We start from the raw sequence: 27,267 nt of genomic DNA on the forward strand, positions 1-27,267 counted from the left end.
GAGAGGTTATTGGAAGTGATGCATTCTAGTGTGACATGACTCTTCCAGAGCTGAACAGGTTGAAATGATCTCCAAAATAAATACAGCAAAAAGGCACAGTGCTTGCCAGTGGCAGGGCCTCCAGCATTGTGAGCATTAAACCTTTAAAAATGTTGAGGCAGGGCTATAATGCTCGGATGCTTTTTAGTGTGGCCTTCAGTAAGCCATTTCCACATGATTATACCTTCCAGAAACCAATGAGCATTTACACGCTGACGTTTGTTTGCACCACTAAGCTTATGGGAGTTGAGTAGTGCCTGATTGTCTCTGCTCCTCTATTACTGATGGCAGCTGAAGACTTCAATAACCTTTGTATACAGTGCAGTTTTCCTACTGACCATAAGGGAAATTAACTGATGTGCTGCATGTTGTAATCTGTACTGCCCCCTTGTGTATACTTTCAGTGTTTAAATCATTCAGTGTAATACGCTTCTTATTTGGAACCTTCTACATGTGGAGATGTCCTCAGCTCCCACTTATTAAAGCTGAAGTGTGGCTGTTTTGGAGTTAATGTGCTTTATGGTTACCAAATTCAGATGGTAGCCCTTTTATTTTATAACAAAAATCCATTGTGCTTAACTTGTAATGGTAAAGTCCCTCAACTCCTGGCTGGGCTTTGTAAAGGTACATTGTGAAGAGTGAGTCTTGAGGTTTCATTTTAAGGATTATATTCTTTGGTATTATAGACTTTGTGTACATTTAAAGTAAGTGCTTTTAATATTGGATGCTAACTTGATGTGTGCTTGTGCCTTATAGTGTACTGAATTATTAACCACCCTTTAAGAAATTAGTTCGTTCATGTATTTTGGAGCTTCAAAATCATGTTTGTTAAAGTCACTAGTCACACAGAAAAAGATGAGCAGTGTAGAGATTGATTTAGCAATTGACGTGAATAGTACTGATGCATGTAAGTGGAACCTAGCTAAGCACATGAGGCAAATAGGAATAGAGGATATCTTGAGGTGAGTTGAAGTAAAGTGGGCGGAGGCTTGTGTGTAGCATAAACACCAGTGTAGACCTGGTGGGCCAAATGACCTGTTTATCTGCTGCATCAGTGCAAAATATTATTTGAAAACGATAGAAGGCAAACTGACTAGAACGATTTTTTCTCCATCCAGTTATCCAGAGACTGCCGAGCAGAGATTCAGCGAATTCTTCATCAACGAGCCTTGGATGTGAAATTGGAGCCTGCATTACAAGAACGATGCATAATAGACCTTGGGAAGTGGTGCAGTGAAAAGACAGATCCTGGGCAGGTAAAGCCAGACCAGATCTACTCATATGCAGTATTATCAGGGTGTGACCCAGAGAGTTAGGAGCAAGAAGGTCAGAAGAGGCATGTACGCATTCAGTTGGGAGGTTTTTGCAGGATTAGCCTAATAATTTAACTGGTTTCAATCTGGCTGCTCGGAGGAAGTGCTGTGTCCACTTGACAAAAGTAACTGCAGTGTAGAAAATTTACTATCCCTAACCCACTGTTGCACTTCGTAGTTGCTTAGTACGTACCTGCCTTGTGCATGGAGATGTGAAGAGTAGTGTGGACAGCCCTGGGGCATGGTGTGGGTGCAATCAGCATCTTACTGAAACACTTTGGGCTTGGGTTTGTCATGTATGTTGTCCAAAATGAAAACTGATAATTGACATGTTTTGAATGACCACACAAAGAAAATAGGAGTTTGAGATTGGGCAGGTGTAAATTTATACAGCTTATAAAACACTCTTTCCTAAGCCCTTTTACCTGACTCCATTGGAAAGTGACCCACATGCAGACTCCCTGGGGGATTGCTGCAGGAACTGTTCCCCAGCGTTGCTGCTGAACCTGGAATGGGCACAAGGCCAGTGTTTGCTTCCCATTGATCACTAAATGGTGCATCCCTTGATGTTCATTGCTGGTTTGCATTTCTGTGTTTGTAGGAACTGGAGTGTCTCCAGGATCATCTTGATGATTTGGCAGTGGATTGTAGAGACATTGTGGGTAACCTGACGGAGCTGGAGTCAGAGGTAAGTGAGACCAGCAGCAAGTAACTTTATAAAATGAGCCACCAGATTCATGTAATTTTAATGAAAATATTATCCTTTGAGACTTTTATTTACTTGCCAGAGCTATTGTCAAACTTATTGCTGGTGTTAGTGTGTTAAATTGATCATGTAATTATTTTTGTATATTAGATATCCTCCTGCTATATTTATACTGAGTGGTTGCAAATTTCAGGTATCTCCCTTGGATTCTACAGTGGACTGGTGCTCCTTCCTTTCCCCTCTCTCTGCACGCACCCCCCCCTCCTCCCCCCACCCAACCCCAATCACCACCTTTGCGCTCTCGGGCTCTCTTCTCCTACCCCCACCCAGTGGCCATGGCTCATTCCTAAGGTGCAGAATGTATTATCAGCTATGTCTTGGACTGTTTTTTTACTGTGATAATTGCTTCTTTCTGGAATGCTTTTTGACTGTTTGGATGGGCTCTGCCTTAACCAAGAGGCCTTCCTTAAGCACTGAATCCATAATCTGACAACTTGGTTTTGTGTATTCAGCTCATCCACTTGAACAGCTTTGTACTTGATGCTCTTAGCTGCACATTCAATGACCCAAGGTCAACTGTTGCTCCTAAATTGCAGTTGAGTCCCTCAGTGCTTCGAGTCCTTCATAAGAGAGAGCACATGAGGAGTTGGGTCTGATGGTTTGAGACTTTTTTTCCTGATCTGTTACTGTTTTAAAGACCCTTTCTAACCTGACTCATGTGACCTTCATTGGATCCTAGCATTCTCTACGTTTTACAAGGGGAGAGATTTTTGTACTACTTGATTCATTAAAGGAAATATAATTTGTGCACAAGAAATTCCTCCAATGTTTAATTAAGCTTCTAACCCTGTGAGGGTGCTTCACTGGTGTCACTGAGTGAATCTCTGCATCCCAGAGTGGTTCTGCATTGAACTATGGTGACTGTGACTTTTGAGCAGCTGAAATGCTGCCGGTACCAGATCATTGCGAATATAGATTCTGCTCCCAGTCTGCTTTGTGACATCCCACTAGAAACCACTAAAATGATGTAATAAGAAGGAGAGCACTTCTGATAAAGAGCACTGTCTCCCTTTACCCACCCACCCCCTGCTCCTGATCCCTCAGAGTTGCCTCCCCTTTAAGATGTTTGGACTCCTGGAATCTGCTGTGCACTCTTATCGGCACTTTAGCATCCTAGAAATTATGTGCAGTTTGTTCCACTGTGTTCTTAGTATTGACCTGTTTCGTTTATCACATTTGTAATACATCATAATGTCATTTAGAACTGTTTAATAGCTATTGGTCTATAATTAAAAGCAAAAAACTGCAGATGCTGGAAATCCAAATCCAAAACAAAAATAAAAATACCTGGAAAAACGCAGCAGATCTGACAGCATCTGCGGAGAGGAACACAGTTAACGTTTCGAGTCCGTATGACTCTTCAACATTGAAGAGTCATACGGACTCGAAACGTTAACTGTGTTCCTCTCCGCAGATGCTGTCAGACCTGCTGAGTTTTTCCAGGTATTTTTATTTTTGTTTTGGTCTATAATTACTGCTCAGTCCAAAGACCCAATCTCATTCATAGGATTACAGTACTTAGGGTTACAGTGCAGAAACAGCCATTCACCCAGCAGGTTTATGCTCCATTCGAGCTTCCTCCCATCTTTTCTCATCCTAAATCTATCATGTAACCCTCTGTTCCCTTCTCCCTCAATACTTGCCTAATTTCCTCTTAAATGCACCTATACTATTTGCTTCAATCACTCCCTGTGGTAGGGAGTTCCACATTCTGAGTTCCCAATTGGATTTCTTGGTGACTATCTTATCGATCGCCCCTAGTTATACTGTTCCCCACAAGAGGAAACATTCTCTCTCTATCCATTCTTATTAAAGCCTTTGATAATTTTAAAGACCTCTATTAGGTCACCCTTCAGCTCATTTTCGAAGAGAAAACCCACCCAGCTTGTCAATTCTTTGCTGATATGTATACCCAAGCATTTCTGTAATCATCTTTATAATATTCTGCACCCTCTCTCGTGCCTCTTTTTATAATATGGTGACCAGATCTGCATGTACTAAACTAGGTGTAGTCAAACCAAGGTTTAGCATAACTTCACTACTTGTTAATCCTGCCCCTTGAGAAATAAAACTTCTTGCTTGGGTTTGCTTTTTATGTGGCCTTGTTAAACCTGCAGTGCAACTTTTAGTGTTTGATATATTTGTATTCCTTTTGTTCCTTTATTCCACCTCAACTTTCACCTTCCAAGCAATATGTGACCTCCCTATTCCTGCTCCTAAATTTGCATTTATCTGTGTTGAATTTGATTTGCCAATTATTTGCGTATTCTGCAAGTTTATTGATGCCCTTCTGTAATTCGTTGTCTGTATATTCAGTCTACCTAATGTGGTAGCACTTTTTTTCACTTAGCCTGTTCAGTCTGAATGCTTCACCTTGTTTGTGTCACTGTTGATTGGTATTTCCAAACCCTTATACCTATGCAAGGTATTTCTGTAATGTACTAAGGGAAACCCTTAGACTGTGACTTCACAAAGAATTGTCACCCTTCCCCAGATCACAAGGTGGATATGAGTTGGGAGCCATTCAGTCCCTCTCGGCTCACCCATCTTGAGCGGATGCATAGTCTCTATCACAGTAATTAAATGCTCCAACATTCAAGGCTTTTCCCACTGCAACCTTATCCATAAGTCCATTTCACACATTCAGCACTCTGTGCAAGGAGATACACCAATCATCATTTCATTACTTTCTATTGCAATCAGTAGGGTAGGGGAATATTGTAAAATTTGAGTTAACACTTGTGACTGTGTGATATATCAACTGTGACTTGCAATGATCCATCATACTGTGCAACTGTTAATTAAGTTTATGAAAGATGCAATGAGAGGATTGCTCAATCCATTGTGCCTGCTGCTTCAAGTGAATTGTGTACACTAACCCGATCAGATATGGAGAGAAAGCAGACCTTGGTGACCACTCTTGATTCAAATTATTCACCCATTTTGTATGTAGAGCAAAATAATGGACTTCGGCGAATTTTGTTCCCTGTTGATGTCACTCTAGCTGATTGACTGAGGCAGGCATCATTTGATGGTGAGGAAGTTGATGTTTTTGACAAAAAATAATTTTTACTTGGAATTACAAATATTCAGTAGGATTTTTCTTCCATTTTCAGAATCTTCATAATCACAAATAAATTATAAGAGTAGAGAGAACCTGCTCCCTAACCCCTGAAGGCAGTTGAACAAAAATATTAAGATATTAGCATAACAGTAGAACTTGCATGTTAGACCCTGGCCAAATACTTTGCATAACGCTTCCATGGTCCCTGCACAGTGGGAGCTATAAAAGTGTTGATCATCTTTAACTGACCTTCAGTCCCCTTCTTGAGCAAAAGGTGTTCAGAAGGGACTGCATCAACTAGCCTGATGCATATATTGTAAAGACAGGCAGCATTTCTTTTCATCTCAAATTCACATGGTCTCTGTATATTTTGTCCTGGGTGTATTGTAGTTCTCATCACTGACAAGTTAAATAACAGGCCTATCTTCCGTCATTTTGAAAACCTGAATCATGGCATCCTTTCTCTAATCTATTAATGCAAAGGTGTGAAATTAAATGAACTGGTCTTGTTTTCCCCACCCCCTTTCTAGGATATTCAGATTGAAGCCTTACTGATGAGAGCCTGTGACCCTGTCATTCAAGCGTACTGTCACGTGAGTAACTGAAGTGTTTCTTGATAGCTACCAGAAGCCAAAAGATTGAACATAGTCTGCAGTTGATGTTTAAAGTATTATTCCTAAACCCTGCATTTATTACAGTGGAAGTAACAATGTTGTTAAAATGTGATGATTCAGTGTCTCCTGTGCAGTAGCAATAATATTAGTGTCCAGTTCCCTTGTTGCTCATTTTAAACAGTGGTTGTCTCTTGCAGGAGTTAGCAGATAATCAGATTGATAGCGGGGACTTGATGGAGTGCCTAGTTCAAAATAAACATCAGAAGGAGATGAACGAGAAGTGTATTGTTGGAGTCACACACTTCCAGTTGGTAAGAGAAATCATTCTCATCAGGCTGGTTGGAGAATGAATGGTATGGGTGAAGTTTTCTTCTTCTAAAAGGTGACGTTTATTATTGCTGAAACTCATAGCTTCTTAGTTTCCTTGCAGACTATGTACATTTCAGAAACTTTCTTCTTGCCTGTGTTACGGACCGGAGGGGAATTAATTTAAACAGCTCTGATTGCTCCTCTCATTACCTGTCCGTAAATAGAAAGGTGTTTTTGATTTCTGAATCCCCCCCCACCCCCAAAGCCTTTATAAGTGGTGCCATGTTTTCCCCAACTCTTCAGTTTGGAGTCAGTGGCTGCAGGGCAACCTGAAGGGGAAGGGTGAACAGCCAAAGGTCATGGTCCATATTGGTACCAATGACATAGGTAAAAAGAGAAATGAGGTCCTGAAAGCAGAATGTAGGGAGCTGGAAACAAATTAAAAAGCAGCATCTCAAAGGCTGTAATCTCAGGATTCTTCCCAGTGCCATGTGCTGGCAAGATCAGGAATAGGAGAATAGACCAGATGAATGCGTAGCTGGAGAGATGGTGTAGGAGGGAGGGATTTAGATTCCTGAGGCATTGGGACTGATTCTGGGTAAGAAGGGACCTGTACAAGCTAGATGATTGCACCCCAGCAGGACGGGGACCAATATCCTCGCAGGGGTATTCGCTAGTATTGTTGGGGAGGGTTTAAACTGGAGTGGCAGAGGGATGGTAACCTGAGCAGGGAGACACAAGACAGGGAAACAAAGGTAGGAATGAAAGGCAGAAAAGTAGAAAGCAAAAGTGGAAGGCAGAGGAAACATGAGTTAGCAGCACATAGGGCCATAGTACAGAAAAAGTGTAAAAGTGTTAAAAAGGAAAGTCTGAAGGCACTGTACCTGAATGCACAGAGCATTTGCAATCAGGTCGACGAATTAACAGTGCAAATGTGTATAAACGGGTACAATCTGATAACAATTGTGGAGACTTGGCTGCAGGGTGACCAAGGCTGGGAACTGAATATCCAAGGGTATTCTATTTAGGAAGGACAGGCAAAAAGGAAAAGGAGGTGGGGTGTCATTGTTAGTTGAGGATGAAATCAATGCAATAGTGAGAAGACATTGGCTCAAAAAATCCAGATGTCGAACCAGTCTGGATGGAGCTCATAAGCAACAAGGGGCAGGAAACATTTGTGGGAATTGTCTATAGGCTGCCAAACAGTAGTGGTAAGGTAGGGGATGGCATTAAACAGGAAATCAGAGGTGCATGTAACGGGTTACAGTAATCCTGAGTGACTTTAATCCACATATAGACTGGGCAAACTGATTTAGCAATAATACTATGGTGGATGAATTCCTGGAGTGTGTATGAGATGGTTTTTTTTTTAGACCAGCACGTCGAGGAACCAACTAGGGAACAGGCTATCCTAGATTTGATATTGTGCAATGAGAAAGGGTTAACTAATAAACTTGTATGTGGGGTCCTTTAGCGAATGGTGACGACATCATGATAGAATTCTTCATTAGGATGGAAAGTGAAGTTGTCCTTTCTGAAACTAGTATCCTAAATCTAAACTAAGGAGACTAAGAAGGTACGAGGAGTCAGATGGCTAAGATAGATTGGGGAACTTAATTAAAAGGCATGATGGTGGATAGGCAATGGCTAATATTTAAGGAACAAACATATGCGTTGCGACAGTTATACATTTCTTTCCGGCACAAAAACACAACAGGAAAAGACGCACAACCATGGTTAACAAAGAAAATTAAGCATATTATTAGATCCAAAGAGGGGTCATATAAAGTTGCTCGAAAAAGTAACAAGCCTGAGGATTGGGAGCAGTTTAGAATTCAGCAAAAGAGGACCAAGAGATTGATTAAGAGGGGAAAAATAGGGTATGAGAGTAAACTTGCAAGGAAGATGAAAGCGGACTGTAAAAGCTTCTAGAAGAATGTAAAAATAGAAAATTAGTGAAGGCAAATGTAGGTTCCTTACAGTCCAAAATGGGCAAATTTATAATGGAGAACCAGGAAATGGCAGAGCAATTAAACAACTGCTTTAGTTCTGTTTTCATGGAGGAAGGCACAGACCTTGCCAGAAATGCTGGGGAGACAAGGATCTGGTGAGAAGGAGGAATTGAAAGAAATTAGTGTTACTAAAAAATAGTGCTGGAGAAACTAATGGGACTAAAAGCTGATAAATTCCCAGAGCCTAATAATCTGCGCCCCAGAGTACTAAAGGAGATGGCCATGGAAATAGTGGATGCGCTGGCTGTCATCTTCCAAAATTCTGTGGATTCTGGAACAGTTCCAGCAGATTGGAGGGTGGCAAATGTAACCCCACTACTTAAAAGTGGAGGGAGGAATAAAACACGGAATTACAGACCAGTTAGCTGAACATCAGTAGTAGGGAAAATGCTAGAGCCTATTCCAAAGGATGTGATAACAGGACACTTAGAAAATATCAATGGGATTAGACAAAGTCAACATGGATTTATGAAAGGGAAACCATGTTTGACAAAACTACTGGAGTTTTTTGAGGACGTAACTAGCAGAATAAATAAGCGAGAACCAGTGGACACATGTATTTGAATTTTCAGAAAGCTTTTGATAAAGTCCCACATAAGATGTTAGTGTGCAAAATTAAAACACATGGGAATGGTGGTAATATATTGGCATGGATTGAGAATTGGTTAGCAGACAGGGAACAGAGTAGGAATAAATGGGCATTTTTTGGAGTAGCTGGCAGTGACTAGTGGGGCACCGCAGGGATCAGTGCTTGGGCCCCAGCTTCGTATTCACAGTATATATCAATGATTTGGATGAGGGAACCAAATTGTAATATTTCCAAGTTTGCTGACGACACAACTAGGTGGGAATGTGTGGTGAGGAGGATTTTAAGAGGCTTCATGGTGATTTAGACAAGTTGAATGAGTGGGCAAATACATGGCAGATGCAATGTAACGTGGATAAGTGTGAAGTTATCCACTTTGGTAGGAAAAACAGAATGGTAGAGTATTATTTAAATGGTGAGAGATTGGAAAATGTTTATGTGCAAAGGGACCTGTGTGTCCTTGTAAACCAATCACTGAAAGCAAGTATGCAGATGCAGCAAGCATTTAGGAAGGCAAAAGGTATGTTGCCTTCATTGCGAGAGGATTTGAGTACAGGAGCAAGGATGTCTTACTGCAGCTGTTCAGGGCCTTGGTGAGACCACACCTGAAGCATTGTGTGCAGTTTTGGTCTCCTCACCCAAGAAAGGATGTACTTGCTATAGAGGGAGTGCAGCGAAGGTTCACCAGGCTGATTCCTGGATTGGCAGGATTGTTGTATGACGTGAGATTGGATCGACGAGACCTGTATTCACTGGAGTTTAGAAGAATGAGAGGAGGTCTCATTGAAACATAGAAAATTCTGACAGGGCTCGAAGGACTGGATGCCAGGGATGATGTTTCCTCTGGCTGGGGACTCCAGAACAAGTGATCACAGTCTCAGGATGCGGGGTAAGCAAGTTTGGACTGAGGTGAGGAGAAACTACTTCACTCAGAGGGTGGTGAACCTGTGGAATTCTCTACCACAGAAGGTTGTGGAGGTCAAGTCACTGAATATATTTCAGAAGGAAATAGATTTCTAGACTCTTAAAGTGTCATAGGGTATGGGGAGAGAGTGAAAGTACGGCATTAAGATAGAGGATCAGCCATGATCACATTGAATGGCGGAGCAGGCACGAAGGACCGAATGACCTGCCCCTCCTATTTTCCAGGTGTCTGTTTCTAATTAGTTCCAGACACTGAATTTTCCCCCGGCTTCCAATTATTTTTTTTCAGTAACCAGTTCAGGGTTGTTTTAAAATTTTGGACTCTGGCCAAATTCAAATTGGGTTTTGTAAAAGCAAAGTACTGCAGATGCTGGAAATCTGAAATGAAAACACAAAATGCTAGAAAACCTCAACAGGTCTGGCAGCACCTGAAGTAGAGTCATGTGGACTGGAAGCGCCAACTGTTTCTCTTTCCACTGCCAGAACTGCTGAGTTTTTCCAGCATTTTACATTTTTATTTCAAATTGGGTCTTCCTGGACTTGAGCTCCCAATTTCTGTTACACAGCAAAGGGGGGTTAATTTAAACAGCCCTGAATTCTCCTTTCTCTGCCCGTCTGTAAATAGAAAGGTGTTTTTGATTTGGTTTCCACTTCCCGCCTTTTTTAAGTGGTGTTTTCCACAGCCTTTCTGTTTGAAGTGACCCATTCTTCTATTAATAACCCCACAGCAAATTTGAGATAAGTTGAAATAAGAGGGTTGGCTTATTTTACACATGCACTAAACGCAGGAAAGGGGTTTCGTAATGTCAGCCTCTTTTTGCACTCATACAATAAAAGAGGGATAAGGGAAAGAAAGGGGTACAGGACAAGACTACAATAAAAATAAGAATTATGGCTTTGCGTGAGTCCAGAATCAAAAGTCCAGTGGCCTATTCCTTCAGAGGTTTGCAGGCTGAAACTTTTGCAGGGTGATCAGACTTTTCAGAAGTGAGGACTTCCACGGTGGGAGAAGGCATTGTCAAGATGAATTAGCCTTGATAGCACAGACACAAAAGTTTCAAAGTTTCAGTAGTTCACAGTGTAGATGAGGGCCAGACACTTTACCTGGACAAAGCTTTACCTGGACAAAGCTTTTCCTGCTGTTACCTGGTAGATGGTACAACGGGAGAGTGCCTGGGTTCAGATTCACACTGCAATATTACAGGTTCTGGCAGCTGAGGGGTGTTGGGGCGGGGTGGGGGGGGGGTCGCTCCTGGTTGTTGAACAAAAAATGTATTTTCCCAGGTCTGGAATCTTAAGGTATTTAATAGAGAAGCCAGGGTCCCCTTTGTCCTTTGCAGACAAACCCAAACCTTCTCTTTGATGTACATTTAACCAAGCTGATGATGATAAAAGCTGAGAAAATCTGACTCCTTTTGTATCTGACTGCACACCTTAACTTCTGCTTGTATTACAGATCCAAATGAAAGATTTCCGCTTCTCCTACAAGTTTAAGATGGCGTGTAAAGAAGATGTATTGAAACTGTGTCCAAACATTAAGAAGAAGTAAGTTCATGCCTTTCTGGAATGTTCTCCCACCAGTGCTCCTCATTGTGTCTGTGGAACTCTGCCAGCTGTACACTGATTCTGGTTTCAACATAATCATTTAAAGGACTAATTTAAATCTTCATTTTTCTGACTTCCCCAGTGGTTCAGTAAGCAACAGACTCAACAGAGCAGGCGTGTTTCAGCCCAATACCCAGTCAGTGCCGAATTTACTGGTGTCAACTGATATAGCAGTTGGCCTCCAACTTTTGAAAAATTTATTTTCTGGATATATGGCTGGCAAAGCCAACATTTATTGTGCAACCCTAGTTACCCTGAGGAGGTGATGGTTGGCCAGCTTGAAAGCTGCAATCAGCGTGGTGATGGTGCTCCCATGATGCCGTCAGGAAGAGTCCAGGGCTATGTGCCAAGGGCTGGAAAATACGATTAATGCAGTCGGATTTTTGTTGACTGGCACGGACACAGTGGGCCGAATGTAAACGTCTTGAGTATTCTTGTTACAGTTTAATGCAACTGAGCGTTTGATAGGGCAGTTCAGAGGGCAGTTAAGACTCAACCATGTAGGTGGTTCACATATAGACCAAAGTAGGACAACAGGTATCCTTTCTTGAAGATGTTAGTGAACCATTTGGGTTTTAATGACAATCTGACAACCTCATGGTCACTTTTATTGCTATTCCAGATTTTAAAAATGTGAATTCAGATTTTTTTCAGAAGGCTTTCAATAAGGTACCACCAGGACCTTAGTAAGCAAAATTGGAACTTGGATTGAGGATTGGTTAACGGACAGAAAACAGAGTTGGGATAAACGGATCATTCTCAAGTTAGTAGGCTGCGACTAGTGGGATACCGGAAAGATCAGCTATTCAGAATCTATATCAATTATTTGGATGTAGGGGCCAAATGTAATACTTTCAATGATGCCACAAAAGTTGGTGGAAATGTGAGTTGAGGAGGATGCAAAGAGGCTTCAAGGAGATTTAGACAGACTAAATGAGTAGGCAAGAACATGGCAGATGGAATAAAATGTGAAGTTATCCTGGTAGGAAAATTAGAAATGCAGAGTATTTCTTAAATAGGGACAGATTGGGATGTCTTGATGTCCAAAGGGACCTAGGCGTCCTTGTCTATAAGTCACAAAGCTAACATGCGGATACAGTAAGCAATTAGAAAGGCAAATGGTATGTTAGCCTATATTGCAAGGCGATTTGGGTACATGAGGAAAGAAGTCTTGCTGTAGATGTGTACAGTCTTGATGAGACCACACCTGGAGTATTGTGTGCCATTTTGGCCTCCTTCCCTAAGGAAGGATATACTGGCCATAGAGGGAGCGCAATGAAGGTTCATCAGACTAATCCCTGGATGGTGGGATTGTCCTATGAGGAAAGATTGAGGAGACCAGGCTGGTACTCTAGAGTTTAGAAGAATCAGAGGTGATCTCATTGAAATGTACAAAATTCTTAAAAGGCTCAACAGGGTGGATGCAGGAAGAATGTTTCCCCTGGTTGGAGGATCGAGAACCAGGGGATAGAGTCTCAGAACAAGAAATAGACCATTTAGGACTGAGGTGAGGAGGAATTTCTTCAGTCAGTGGGTCCTAAATCTTTGGAATTCTCTACCCTACAGGGCTGTGGAGGCTCAAATCACTGCATATGTTCAAAGCAGAGATTGATAGATTTTGAGATACCAATGACATCAAGGGATATGGGGATAGTGTGAGAAGATGGCATTGAGGTAGATCATCAGCCATGATCTAGTTAAATAACGAAGCAGGCGTGAGGGGCCAAATGGCGGTGACTCCAATGTTCCTATGTCCTCTGGGTTATTAGTCTCAGCCTCTACATGACTAATCCAATACCGTAACTGTCACACTATCCTGTATGTACATCTTAGCTAGGAAAGGAAGAGTGGTCAGAATTTTTACTCTAATCCCTAATCGTGGGTAAGTCAAGCAAGGATATGGTTTGACTGATGTGCCCACAGGCAAATAGCCTCTTTACAGTTGCTATTAAAGTGCATACATGACTAACAGCCACTTGGACGAGATATCAAAGGATGCTTCTGGAACCACACACTACAAAGGTCTGACTGAGAAACTTGACAAACAAGAGTGATGAGAGGAACCTTCTGTAAAAGAATTCTTACCCTTCACCCTCACGATTCTGTGCAGGGTGGATGTTGTGATCTGTCTGAGTACCACAGTTCGGAATGATACGCTTCAGGACAACAAGGAACAGCGTGTTTCTATAAAATGTCGCAAACAGCTGCGTGTGGAGGAACTGGAAATGGTGAGTGCTGCTCAATGTATAGCTCTGGCAGTACCATTGCTCCTTACTTGTCTTGCATTTCTAATGAATAGTCTGTTAAGTAGGGAAGTGATTGGCATGCTCATCACTTTGAATATCATCTGGAGTCTGACACTAGGCAACAGGACCAAGTTACATAAGGTAGTGACAAATTAAAGGCAAATTCGCTCACCAAAATCATCATAACCTTTTGGGTGCTCATCTGAAATCTTCCCAGCAGCTTGATTTATCGCACATCCAACTGAAGGGGGATGAGTAATGGGAAATTTGCCCTGAGCCTACTGTGTGGGACATTGTTTCTAAAATAGTACCTTCTTGGGCCCTTGTCACTTTGTTTGGAAACTGATGGGCTATTGGGGGAATCATCTTAAGAAATATTGAGACCCTGTTGGGCATGGCTGTATTGCAAATTGAGAACTTTGAGAAAATTCCCGGCTGTAAAATATGTGTGTTGAGGTGACTGTGAAAATACATGACATTTTCCCATGTTGCTACCTGTACAAATCGAAAATATGGCTGAGAAATTTCAGTGTGTTGACCAGAATTTCAATTTGTTCTTTGGGAAGAAGAAATGGAGTAATTAAAAGGAGTGGACCTTTGCTAAGTTTGTTTAAAACAAACTTGCCTATATAAAGGGAAGTCATGTAATTTTACTCACGCTTCTCTTATCTCTCCACAGACCGAGGACATCCGTTTAGAGCCTGAGCTATATGTATCTTGCAAAACTGACATTGAAACGCACTGTCAGAATGTACCATTTGGGAATGCACAGGTGAGTAACTGAGGAACCCAGGGTCTTAACCTGGGAAACCGTTTTCAGGGCTTTAAAGCCAATGTCGGAGAAAAGGGAGACATTTTTAGGTGTCAGGAGCAACTTACCTCTAATTTTTTGGTCATACACAGGCCCTTTTTTGCTTTGCTGCACTCACGGTAGTTTACAGGAGCTGACCTGTGCATGGCCTGCGTGGGGACTTTCAATTTGCTGCCCTGTTTAAGAGGGAGCATTGGTCAAGAGCACAAATTATTCCCTTAACCTTGGCAAATGGCTTTGCAAATCCGGAGTCTACACATTCCAAATGAATTGATTGTTTCTGAAAATAGCATCTCCTGTAAAACATTTGAAATAAGGGTGAACAGTGAGATGGATTGCTCTTAATTGTTTCTGAAATTAGTCATTTAGCCACTCTGAAGCTGCCTGTGTCAAGTGAGTCTTTTCAAATTGGAAAATGAAATGTTTCTGAACCTGATTTTAGTTCTGACAGGGTTGCGGAGCTGATCAATTTCAGATCATCCATTTTGTTCAAATAAGTTGTTGATTTTATTTCCCCAAGTGATGCTGTTAAGCATATCCTTTGAATTTTAATTTGGATAAAGCTTGGAATTTGTGAGCTGATACTTGCTGATACTCTTGGCATCCCGCTATCAGATGAGAGCCTTTGGTGCAGCCAGAAATGAAGAATATGAAAATCTTTGGAGACCTGCAGAGAGTCAGCACCAAATCCTATTGGGCCTTTGTCTCAAAAGCAATGCAAGCAGCCAGAAAGCAGTGTTCAACTTGAGGGATTTCTGCATTGCTGTTGCTGTCATGATTGTGTTTGTTTTGCCTCTACATCTGTTAGTGCAATCTTTTAGATCTTGTAGATAATATCAGTGTGGGCCTCAACTCCTCCAGCAACTGTTGTATACATTTTGGACAGATTTCTTCATCTTCAGGCTTTTGAGGTTATGAAATGTAGATTTGGTGCATCTGTGCAAGCTAATGAACTTGGAGAAAAATGGAAATTAAAAGCAATAAGACCCCAGGTAATGAGTATATATCTGAAAGTTAGCAAGGGGCAAACCTTGGGACTGAAAGGTTTCTGAATGTGTGAATTGCTGAAAACAAATCAGAATTGCCTTAAATATAGAAAGATTCAAATTCCAAAAGGGATGATGAAAGAATTGGTGCATTGAGGACTCACCTGCAGATCCAGTTGATGACCTGGGAAGTATTTGGATACCAACCCAAAAAAATTCCTCATATTTAGTTGACATTTTCAATGTGGGCTTTGCTCATAGTTGAAGTCAGAACGAACCACAAGCTGCACTTCAAAGTCAAAGTGCTTGTTTGTGAGGCTATTTTTGCATATAAGTAGGGTTCCCCAAGGGTCAGTATTAGGACCACTGCTCTTATTGATAAATCTTAATGACCAGGACTTGGGTATACATAATATCAAAGCTTGCAGATGATGTGAAACTTAGAATTGCAGTTAACAAATTAGGGGGATGGTAACAAATTTCAGGAGGATGTCGACTGGTGAAATGGACAGTCACATGGCAGATGAAATAGAACGCAGAGAGGTGTAAAGTAGTACATTTTGGAAGAATGTGGAGAGGAAAGCTAAATTAAACGTTACAATTTTTAAAGGTGGTGCAGAAACAGAGACCTGGGGTGTATATACACTACAACTTATGTAGTGACTTTAATATAATAACACGTCCCAAGGCACTTAACAGGCATTATAAAACAAAAAATGACACTGAGCCACAGAGGAGATATTAGGTCAAATGACCAGAGACTTGGTCAAAGAGGTAGGTTTTAAGGAGTGGCTTAAAGCAGGAAAGTGAGCTACAAAGGAGGAGAGGTGTGTGCAGGGTATTCCAGAGCATAGGCTCTTGGCTCAGCCGTGTGACCTCAGATTTCTCCACGCGCCGGACAGGTCAGTCAGCAAGTTGCACTTGTCTGCGCCAAAGTTGGCACGCAAACATCCCGGACCACTCGGCACTCGTCGTTAGAAGTGCTTTCAAAGCTTAAGCAGCTCTTTGGATTCCTGCCCCTTGCTATTTAGTGGCATCAATCCAGTAGGCCCAGGGCTGCTGGAGCACTGCGGTTGATGAGTTTGAGAGTCGTGGGGCCTGCTGAAAATATTCCGGGCAACTGATGTTTCCGGATTTTGGAGCTTTGGACTGCAGGGCTTGCAGTATATATGAAAGAAAAGCTGGCAAGGGTATTTTTAGCCTCCTGTGCTCTGGCACCAATTGGTCTCATTAATAAATTACTGCTTTCTCACATTTGTACAAAATGTCCAGCTGAGTTTGGGGCCCTGTAACTGCACCCAGGTGCAACTCTGAGAGCTGCCTTCTCTCCTCTTAGCACCCCCATCACCCAAAACCAACCTCAATTTCTCAAGTTTGTTTTTTAATTTAATGTGATATCGGTGTCCCTGGCAAGTCCTGCATTTATTGCCCTTGAGAAGTTGGTGGTGAGCTGCCTTCTTGAACTGCTGCAGTCCATTGGGTGCAGGTACACCCACAGTGCTGCTGGGGAGGGAGTTCCAGGATTTTGTTCCCCAATAGTGAATGAACAGCGATATAGTTCCAAGTCAGAATGGTTTGTGGCTTGGAAGGGAACGTGCAGGTGGTGATGTTCCCACGTACTACTACCTTTTTTCCGTCTAGGTGGTAGAGACCGTGGTTTGGGAGGTCATGTTGACGAAGCCTTGGTGAGTTGCTGCAGTGCACCTTGTACATTGTACACACTGCTGCTACTGAGCATCAGTGTTGCAAGGAGGGAATGTTTAAGGTGGTGGATTGGGTGCCGATCAAGCGGGCTGCTTTGTCCTCAATGGTGTTAGGCTTCTGGAGTGTTACTGGAGCTGCATTCACCCAGGCAAATGGAAAGAATTCCATCACACTCCTGACTTGTGCCATGAAGATGGTGGACAGGCTTCGGGAAGCCAAGGTGAGTTACTCGTCACAGAATTCCCAGCCTCTGACCTGCACTTGTAGCCACAGTATTTTTGTGGCTGGCCCAGTTTAGTTTCTGGTCAGTGGTAACCCCCAAGATGTTAGTGGGGGAATTCAGTGATGGTAATGGGAATGTCAAGGAGAGATGGTTAGCTATTTCTAGATTTACTAGATCTAAATAAATAACCTGCTCAGTGACACATTTAATGATAAATATGATAACCTGCAGGTCTAAGCTGCCTCGTCATGACTTTGTTTTGCATCCTAACTATTAAATGTAATTTGCATCAACTACAGGTACAGTCTTGGATCTGGCTGTCCAAAAACCAGAGTTGTCTGAAAACTAGGCACTTTTAGAATGTGCCATGCATCAATTTTAACTGAGTAAAATTTTTAAAAAAATTAACCTCGACAGTTCAGCTAGATGCTGCTTTGGCACGGCGTGACACTGGATAGTTATCCACTTTACCGCTTGCATGCCTGTCTAGTCCTGTGCTGCAAGCAACCCTTGACCCTCCCTGACCTGGCTTGGCCAAAACTGCCCACTGCTCGAGCTGCCCAACCTGAAATTTGGCAAGTTCATAAATCCAGCACAGCCTAAGTCCTGAGATTGCCCATTTTGACTTCACCACTGTATCCAGTGGTGAAGTCTTACTTTAACTTTATAGAAACTTGGTTAGACCACACCTGGAGCACTGTGTGCAGTTTTGGTCCCCTTACCTCAAAGGATATTATTGCCATAGAGGGAGTGCAACGAAGGTTCACCAGACTTGTTCCAGGGATGGCAGGACTACCTTATGAAGAGAGATTGGGGAAACGGGGCCTGTATTCTCTCGAGTTTCGAAGAATGAGAGGTGTTCTCATTGAAACCTACAAAATGCATAAAGGAATAGACAGGGTAGATGAGGTCAGATGTTTCCCCTGGTTGGGGAGTCTAGAACCAGGGGACACAATTTCAAAATAAGGGGGAAGCCACTTAGGACCAAGATAAGGAGAAATTTCTTTACTCTGAGAGTTGTAAATCTTTAGAATTCTCTACCCCAGGGGGCCATGGAAGCTCAGTCATTGAGTGTGTTTAAGGTAGAGATTGATAGATTCCTGATTAACAATAACGTATAGGGTTATGGGGATAGTGTGGGTAAAAGGCATTGAAGTGTTCGATTTGCCATGAGTGAATTGAATGGTGGAGCTGGCTTGACAGGCTGAATGGCTTTCCCCTGTTCCTATCCATTTGACCTTTTCTATCTCTCTTCCCTCACCTCCTAGCTGCCTTATTGTGTCCTGGTCCCTGTTTGTATATATTTTTAATGAAAATCTGCAAAACTAAACAAAATTATTTAAGAAATTCATGTAGTTCTGAGTTAAAATGCAGATTTCTTTGGCTTTGTCTGACTGAGTAATCCTGTGTGTGCTCTTCCTCTAACTAGGTGGTTGAGTGTCTCAAAGATGTGAAGAAGCTTCTGTCCAACCGCTGTCATGACAAAATCTTCAAACTGCAGGAGACAGAAATGAGTGACCCTGAGCTGGACTATACTCTCATGAGAGTCTGCAAGCAAATGATTAAGGTATGAGGCTAGAGGTTCAGAGAAGTTTTCAGCCTAGTGACTTCATCTATTATACTCCTTAAAGACTGTATGGAAGGTCAGGCTTGTATACAATGTGAGCCTGATCTTGTCACCATAGAGAAGTTGTGGTTTGGATTTGAAGGGCATTGCTATGTTACTGAAGGCAGTGTTTCACTTTATTTTGAGAGTGGAGAGGAGTTTGGCTGGAAAGGGAAGGAGAGGATGAGACTGAGGAGCTAAGGTGGACAATCTCCTTTCCTAAATCTTGCAGAGTCCTGGTGTGCAGATGGTTTTGAATGCCTTGGTGAGATCCATGAAAGTAAGGTGAAGAAGTGTACCCTGTTTCTTACACTTCTCCTGTAGCTGGCACATGGAGTAGATCATGTCCACAGTAGATCTGCTGGCACAGAAACTACACTCTGGGCACATTTGGTCTGCAAGTAGATGATGTATGTCATGGGACATGTCCATCTCACAGAAGTGCAGCTCACAGTAGTGTTGAGCCCAGCGGGATACTTGTTTACTTCTGTTCAGTGAGCACCTCACCATTTGCTGACTTCATGGGGGAAACTTGGGTGATGGTAGTACCTCGCACCCTCGTGATCCCTCATAGCTCATGGATTTCCATTGTCACAGGCAGTTTGGATTTCTTGACATAAGATGATCCAGTGTTTATTTGTGCAGTATCTTGCTATGTTTTGCATGCTCCTCCTAAAACAACAGGCAGTGCACTGTAGAGTTTGATGGCTCTATTTACATAGAAAATAGGAGCAGGAGTAGGCCATTCAGCCCTTTCAGCCTGCTCTGCCATTCATTATGATCATGGCTGATCATCCAACTCAATAGCCTGTTCCTGCTTTCTCCCCGTATCCTTTGATCCCTTTCGCCCCAAGAGCTATATCTAACTCCTTCTTGAAAATATACAATGTTTTGGCCTCAACTACTTTCTGTGGTAATGAATTCCACAGGCTCACCACTCTCTGGGTGAAGAAATTTCTCCTCATCTCAATCCTAAATGGTCTACCCCGTATCCTCAGACTGTGACCCCTGGTTCTGGACTCCCCCACCATCGGGAACATCTCTCCTGCATTCTATCCTGTCTAGTCCTGTTAGAATTTTATAGGTTTTATTGAGATCCCCCCCCTCATTCTTCTGAACTCCAGCGAATATAATCCTAACCGACTCAATCTCTCCTCATATGTCAGTCCTGCCATCCCAGGAATCAGTCTGGTAAACCTTCGCTGCACTCCCTCTATAGCAAGAACATCCATCCACAGATAAGGAGACCAAAACTGCACACAATATTCCAGGTATGGTCTCACCAAGGCCCTGTATAATTGCAGCAAGACATCCCTGCTCCTGTATTCGAATCCTCTCGCTATGAAGGCCAACATACCATTTGCCTTCTTTACCGCCTGCTGCACCTGCATGCTTACCTACAGCGACTGGTGTATGAGGATACCCAGGTCTCGTTGCACATTCCTCTCTCTCAATTTATAGCCATTCAGATAATAATCTGCCTTCCCCTGTTTTTGCTACCAAAGTGGATAACCTTACATTTATCCACATTTATGCTGCATCTGCCATGCATTTGCCCACTCACTCAGCTTGTCCAAATAACACTGAAGCACCTCTGCATCCTCCTCACAGCTCACCCTCCCACCCAGCTTTTGTGTCATCTGCAAATTTGGAGATATTACATTTAGTTCCCTCATCTAAATCATCAATATATATTGTGAATAGCTGGGGTCCCTGCTCCGATCCCTGCAGTACCCCACTAGTCACTGCCTGCCATTCGGAGAAAGACCCATTTATTCCTACTGTTTGTTTCCTGTCTGCCAACCAGTTTTCTATCCATCTCAATACACTACCCCCAATCCCATGCCATGCGCTTTAATTTTACATGCTAATGTCTTATGTGGGACTTTGTTGAAAGCCTTCTGAAAATCCAAATAAACCACATCCACTGGCTCCCCCTCATCAACTCTACTGGTTACATCCTTGAAATATTCCAGTAGATTTGTCAAGCATGATTTCCCTTTCGTAAATCCGTGCAGACTCTGTCCGATTCTGCCACTGTTTTCCAAGCGCTCAGCTATTAAATCTTTTATAATGGACTCTAGAATTTTCCCCACTACCGACATCAGGCTGACTGGTCTATAATTCCCTGTTTTCTCTCTACCTCCCTTTTTAAATAGTGGGGTTACATTAGCTACCCTCCAATCTGCAGGAACTGTTCCAGAGTCTATAGAATCTTGGAAGATGACCACCAATGCATCCACTATTTCTAGGGCCACTTCCTTAAGCACTCTGGGATGTAGATTATCATGCCCTGGGGATTTATCGGCCTTCAATCCCATCAATTTCCCCAACACCATTTCCCTACTAATATTGATTTCTTTCAGTTCCTCCCTCTCACTAAACCCTGTGTTCCCCAACATTTCTTTCTGGCATTTTGAGTCAAGAATGGAGTGAAACAGTTTTGTGTCCTCACCCCCCACTCTATTCTTCTCCTACATGCTCCTGACCTTTGCCTGCCCTGCAGACCTGGAAGGAGTCCACTTGCATACTATGTCAGATGGCAAGCTGTACAATCTATGAGGACCAAAAGCGAAGACAACACATCATATCCTGATCAGAGGGCTGATTTTTTTATTCGTGGGATGTGAGCATCACTGGCTAGGCCAGCATTTATTGGCCACCCCTAATTGCCCTTGTTCAGAGGACAGCAGATTTCCTTCACTAAAGGACATTAGTAAACTAGATGGGTTTTTACAACAATTGACAATGGTTTCATGGTCATCATTGGACTTATTCTTCCAGATTTTTTATCGAACTCAAATTCCGCCATCTGCTGTGGCGGGATTTGAACCCGGGTCCCAAAGAGCATTACCCTTGGTCTCATTACCATGGATTACTGGTCCAGCAACAATACCCCTATGCCATCTCCTCCCTTAAACTGACTATACGAACCTATTCATCTATGTGGAAACTCAGCCACAAAGAATCATGGACTGTTTCCTACCCCTGTAATTTGCTCTCCCTGGCTTTCAATGTCAAGAAAACCATAGACATGGAACAAGGTATTGCATCTAGGCCCCTGATCATGCTAAATAACACCCCACTGGAAGTGGTTAGCAGATTCCGCTATCTTGGATCCATGATGACAGCCAATCTGTCCCTTGATGCAGAATTTGATACACATGTATTGAAAGCAGGTCCTACCTTTGACAAACTCCTGAAACATGCATGGAATAACATCAGCTTACTCTTGGGACCAAGCTGATATTTATAAGGCCTATGTTGCCAGCACCTTGTTGTATGGCTGTGAAACATGGACAACTTGCAGCTATCAGGACAAGAACAACAATTTCCATCTTTGCTGACTGGCTCAGGCACATCCGCAGGATGGAAGACGGTTGTATACCCAAAGACTTCCCATATGTTGAGGGAGTTGGAGCCAGATCATTAGACACTTCATGGCTGCTTGCAAGCATTGACAAGAAGGCCTAAACACCATTTATCGCACCTGGGAATCACTAGCTTACAGGAAATGGTGACACCCCCTGTAGGCTAGTGCACCACCATGATGACCAGTGGCTGCAGAAACTTGGCAACAGACACCAAGGCCGGAAATAACAACCCACAATGACAGTTAGTAGCTTCATGTGTGACACCTGTGGCAGAAACTGCATCTTGAGGATTGGCCTCTTCGGCCATCAGCAAAGGTGCATTATATGAAGACACCCCATCTGAAACAGATTTGTTCACTGCATGTCCATCGTCTTTTGTAAATGGAAGGATGCTGGTGACGACGATGTCTGGAAATGTTAGTAACTTTGAAGCCACTTTGTATCCTTGAACTCCTGCAGTTGTAGTGTAACAGCTTCGAGTCCAGGCAAGAACCTAACATTGCTGCACTCTTTCCCCGCCTCACTGCTCTGCATGTGGTTGCTATATTGGAAATGTGCTATCACTTAAAAAAAAATGTTCCCTTTTTGGGAGGGAGCAGTGTGTTTGTTAGTGAAAACTGCGCCCTGGTACTTTGTGTGATCCAATGTCTGCATTCCTTAATGGATACCATCCCTGATCTGTATCCTGAGGATATGTTCACATTCTGATGGGATGAACTTCCTCAAAAGGGCAATGGATTGAGACAAATGTGAAAAACGTTACAATGTTGTCCAAGGTGTGACTGAAAGTGCCCAACTCTGTTTTGCTTGTTTGATGTACTTTTGAGGTATTCAAATGTGGTCCCACTGCACTTCTGCCAATCAGTACCTTTTATAAATGAGAAACTGCTGCCTGCAGTTTTTGACTGCTGTAGATCTCTTGTATTGAGCCTTTTATTGCCAGCTGAATTTTTTATTTTTGAGCCTCTTGTGATTATCAGTGCCACACTTGGGTTGGGTTCAGTTTCCATGTTAACTAAACAAAAAGAGAAAATGCTGGAAAAACTCAGCAGGTCTAACAGCATCTGTGGACAGAAAAACAGAGTTAACGTTTTGAGTCCATATGACTCTTCAGACTCTTCTTTTGCTTTTATCCATGTTAACTAACTGGATTTATTTAGATGTCAGGCAAGTAAATCATTACAGAGCAGCACAAGCTCATGGACAATGGCCTGATCTTTTCAAACTGAATTGTGTTGTTCTCAGCAGTGTAGGTGTTCAATTTCTTTAACAGCCTGTACAGCACGCTTTCAGTTAAATCTTAGCTGGGTATAACCCGGTTTGTTCATGTCTCCTACTTCTCAGATGAGAGGCTGAATTGCAAAGAGTCCACGCTGAATATGCAGGGAGATATGAACTAACGCAGAAAGTAGTTGCAACTATTTCCAGGTTGAATGATCCACCAGATGATAGCGTTTGGGTCCCTAACAGCAGTCTTACTTGCTTAATGAACACATTAATGCTGTTTGGAAGCCAAAGATGATGAAAGCTGCCTTCTGGAAACTAGACATGCTGGGATTGGGAATCTTCGCTTGTCTTAGCTTGATCTTTATACAGGACACAATATATCAACTTACTCAAACTCAAAGCCAGTTCTGTCTCTGCTCACCAGGCAACCTGTCCACCCATGTGCAACAATGCTACCAGGGAATGTATAACATCCAAAGATCAATGGATTGTTCAAGCTTGTAGTGTGAGTCTGCAAGAGAAAAAATGAACCATGAAAGCAAGGATGCTCAGGTGTATTTGAACCTAAACTGACTGCTGATGTCTGTTAGAGCATTGACTATAGGCATTGCTATTGGGAGCATATCGTAGCCTCATACGATTGGGCCATTTGCTGCTATTGTACATAAATTTGTGGTATGTTACTTTTTAATATCTAAGTATATCTTTTTTTTATTCATTCAAGGGATGTGGGCTTCTTTGGCAAGGCCAACATTTATTGTCCTCCCTAATTGCCCATGAGAAGGTGGTGATGAACTCTTCTTGAACTGCTGGAGTCCAAGTGGTGTAGATGCTCTCTCAGTGCTATTAGGAGGATAGTTCCAAAATTTTGACCCAGTGGCATGGAAGGAATGGTGATTATATTTCCAAGTCAGGACGATGTGTGACTTGGAGGAGAGCTTGCCAATCATGTTGGTGTTCCCATGTGTCTGCTCCTCTTGTTCTTCTAGGCAGTTGAGGTCACAGGTGTGGGAGGTTCTGTTGATGCCTCAGTTAGTTGTTGCGGTGCATCTTGTAGATGTTCCAATTGTTGCCATTGTGCACCAATGTTGGAGGTTGCAGACGTTTAAGATGATGGATGGGGTGCCAATCAAATGGCTGCTTTGTCCTGGATGGTTTTGAGTTTTTGTGGTGTTGAAATGGCACACATCTGTGTAGGTGGAAAGTATTCTGTTACATTCCTTGTGTTTTGTAGATGGCGGACAGGCTTTGGGTGTTTTGGAGGTAAGTTACTTGCCACAGAAGACCCACCTCTGACCTGACCTCTTGTAGCCAAAATATTTGTGTGGCTGGTCCAGAGGCTGGTGGAGTGTTTAACATTGGTAATATGACTGAACATCAAGGGGAAGAGGTTAGATTCTCGCTTGTTGGAGATGGTCATTGCCTGGCACTGGTCTGGCATGAATGTTACTCGCAATTTATCAGCCCAAGCCTGAATCTTGTCCAGTTCCTGCTGTATGTGGTATGGACTGCTTCAGTAATCTGAGGAGTTGCAAATGGAACTGAACACTAATGATCAGTGAAAATCCCCACTTCTGACCTTATGATGGAGGGAAGGTCATTGATGAAGCTGTTGAAGATAGGGCCTAGGATACTACCCTGAGGAACTCATGCAGTGATGTCCTGGAGCTGAAATGATTGGCCTCCAACAACCACAACCTTTGTGCTAGGTATGACTCCAACCAGTGAAGTAGTTTCCCCCTGATTCCCATTGACTTCAATTTTGCTAGGGCTGCTTGATGTCACATTTGATCAGATGCTGTCACCTCACCTCTGGAATTCAGTTCTTTTGTCCATGTTTAGACCAAAGTTGTAATGGGGTCTGGAGCTGAGTGATTCTGGCAGAATCCAAACTGAACATCAGTGAGCAAGTTGTTGCTGAATAAGTGCCACTTGATTGCACTGTCAACAATGCCTTCCATCATGTTAATGATCAAGAACAGACTGGCATGGTAATTGGCTGCATTGGATTTGACATCTTTGTGGACAGGACATACCTGGTCTATTTTCCAGTGTCAGCCAGATGACCAGGGTTGTAGCTGAATAGTAGGAACAGCTTAGCTAAGGGTGCAGCTAGTTCTGGAGCACAAGTCCTTCACTACTATGGTTGGCATGTTGTCGGGTCCCATAGCCTTTGCAGTATCCCGTGCCTTCAGCCGTTTCTTGATATCACGTGAGGTGAATTGAATTGGCTGAAGAACAGCATCTGTAATTTGAGGATTTCAGGAGGTGGCCAAGACTAGTTGACTGACCAGTTGCATGTTCCCTTGTGTTTGCAGCGTTACTGTGCTGATGCTGACCCAAAGAACGTGTTGCAGTGTCTGAAGCAGAATAAGAATGCTGAACTGATGGACCCCAAGTGCAAGCAGATGATAACCAAGCGACAGATCACGCAGAACACTGGTATGTGCTGTTGACCGCAGAAAATCTGGCAAGATTCGTAGGATTGGAATCCTCATTTTCAGGAACTGCATCCTTGTCTGTGAAGTTGTTGCAGTTTTATGTGGAATTATGGGCAATGCTATACTAAATATAAATATATTTTGTCCCTTTTGATTTGTAAATCCCATTGTCTCTAGAAGTTACTTTTCCCAGAATATAAAAATATTTCATGTTCTCATTATTGCCAGCTCTTCTGGGAAAAATCAACCTAATAACCTTGCCTTCTTTATCTTGCCAGTTGTAAAAAATCTTCCATGTCCCTTCGAAAATCAAACACTTCTCCAGTTATCTAAAAATGCAAATCTCATTCACTCCATATCTGCTGACCTCACCCTAGCTTTACTCATCTCCATTTCAAATGCCTGTTTTACACCTCACTTTGATACTTTAAACCTTGCAGTCTAATCGTCTCTAGTTTAATTAAATTAGACACACGCATGCGGGCACACACACACACACGCTTTAAAATATCTAAAAGTAATATTAGATGAAAAATATAATTTCTTGACAAGAGTTGAGCGTTGCCTTTGGAATTAGTCCTTTCATGGACAAATGGGTTTTGTGCAATCACTTGACATCCAATGCTCCATGTGTAGCAAGGTAATTTAGTGCATGCCTGTCTAACAAAGCTTTTAGTGGTTTATCAGTGTAGGTGTTTGGTTTCTCGGTGCTTCAGAAATTATCTGATTCCATGTTGGAACTCTTAGGACAGTTAATGATGTCACAAGTTTCTTTTTGTTCTGAAGTGAGAGTTATTCATCTGCAGTGGGGTTCACTTTCGCTTTATAAAGTTGGAGTATGTTACCCACCGATCTTGTTCTCAACAGAATGAATGAATTGAGTCATTGGAGCCTGTTAGAGTTGCCTGAAAATGACTCCAGTTATTCATAGTTGGGCTTTAGAGTAATATTGCAACTGCGTTTACAGATAGGCTGTCCCCAGAGACACAGTTCCACCATTTGTTTTGGTCATGACTGATTTGTATCTTAATTCCATTCATCCACCACCAAATGGGTTCCATATCTCTTAAGACCCTCCCCTAACAAAAAACAATCTCAGTTTTGAAATTTTCATTTGACGCCGAATCTCAACAGAGGTTTGTGGGAGAGAAATTTCCACTATCCTTTGACTCTCTTAATTCTGCAACTTCATAAAAGTCATACTGGTCTAAATGAAAATGTCAATGAAACCTTGACTTCAAATGCCTGCCAAATTTAGCAGATGTCATGTTAGTAAATGCAGCTGTTTTTCCTTGGGCTTTTATGGCATTTTATTTCATTTTTTCTTGGGGTTTTTTGTGCAGACCGTCTTCAGCCAAAGTTATGGTCTGCCTTCCAGAACTGTCAATGCTGGTTGGGCCTAAATGAGCTCGAGTTA

At 42.5% G+C, this 27,267-nt stretch overlaps 1 protein-coding gene across 4 annotated transcripts in view; it reads left to right on the forward strand.

Moving 5' to 3' along the window:
• glg1a (golgi glycoprotein 1a) overlaps positions 1 to 27,267 on the forward strand; it is a 168,327-nt gene that overhangs the window by 131,658 nt on the left and 9,402 nt on the right. For all 4 annotated transcript variants that reach the window (XM_078544055.1, XM_078544056.1, XM_078544052.1 and 1 more), the window contains 9 exons: positions 1,158 to 1,295; positions 1,954 to 2,040; positions 5,713 to 5,775; positions 5,994 to 6,107; positions 11,084 to 11,172; positions 13,343 to 13,460; positions 14,158 to 14,250; positions 18,632 to 18,769; positions 25,728 to 25,851. In XM_078544055.1, coding sequence (XP_078400181.1) covers positions 1,158 to 1,295; positions 1,954 to 2,040; positions 5,713 to 5,775; positions 5,994 to 6,107; positions 11,084 to 11,172; positions 13,343 to 13,460; positions 14,158 to 14,250; positions 18,632 to 18,769; positions 25,728 to 25,851 — 964 coding nt within the window. The remainder of the gene's footprint in view (positions 1 to 1,157; positions 1,296 to 1,953; positions 2,041 to 5,712; positions 5,776 to 5,993; positions 6,108 to 11,083; positions 11,173 to 13,342; positions 13,461 to 14,157; positions 14,251 to 18,631; positions 18,770 to 25,727; positions 25,852 to 27,267) is intronic.

The sequence above is a fragment of the Cetorhinus maximus genome, chromosome 6 (genome assembly GCF_964194155.1).
Source record: "Cetorhinus maximus chromosome 6, sCetMax3.hap1.1, whole genome shotgun sequence".
In the NCBI taxonomy this organism is placed as follows: domain Eukaryota; kingdom Metazoa; phylum Chordata; class Chondrichthyes; order Lamniformes; family Cetorhinidae; genus Cetorhinus; species Cetorhinus maximus.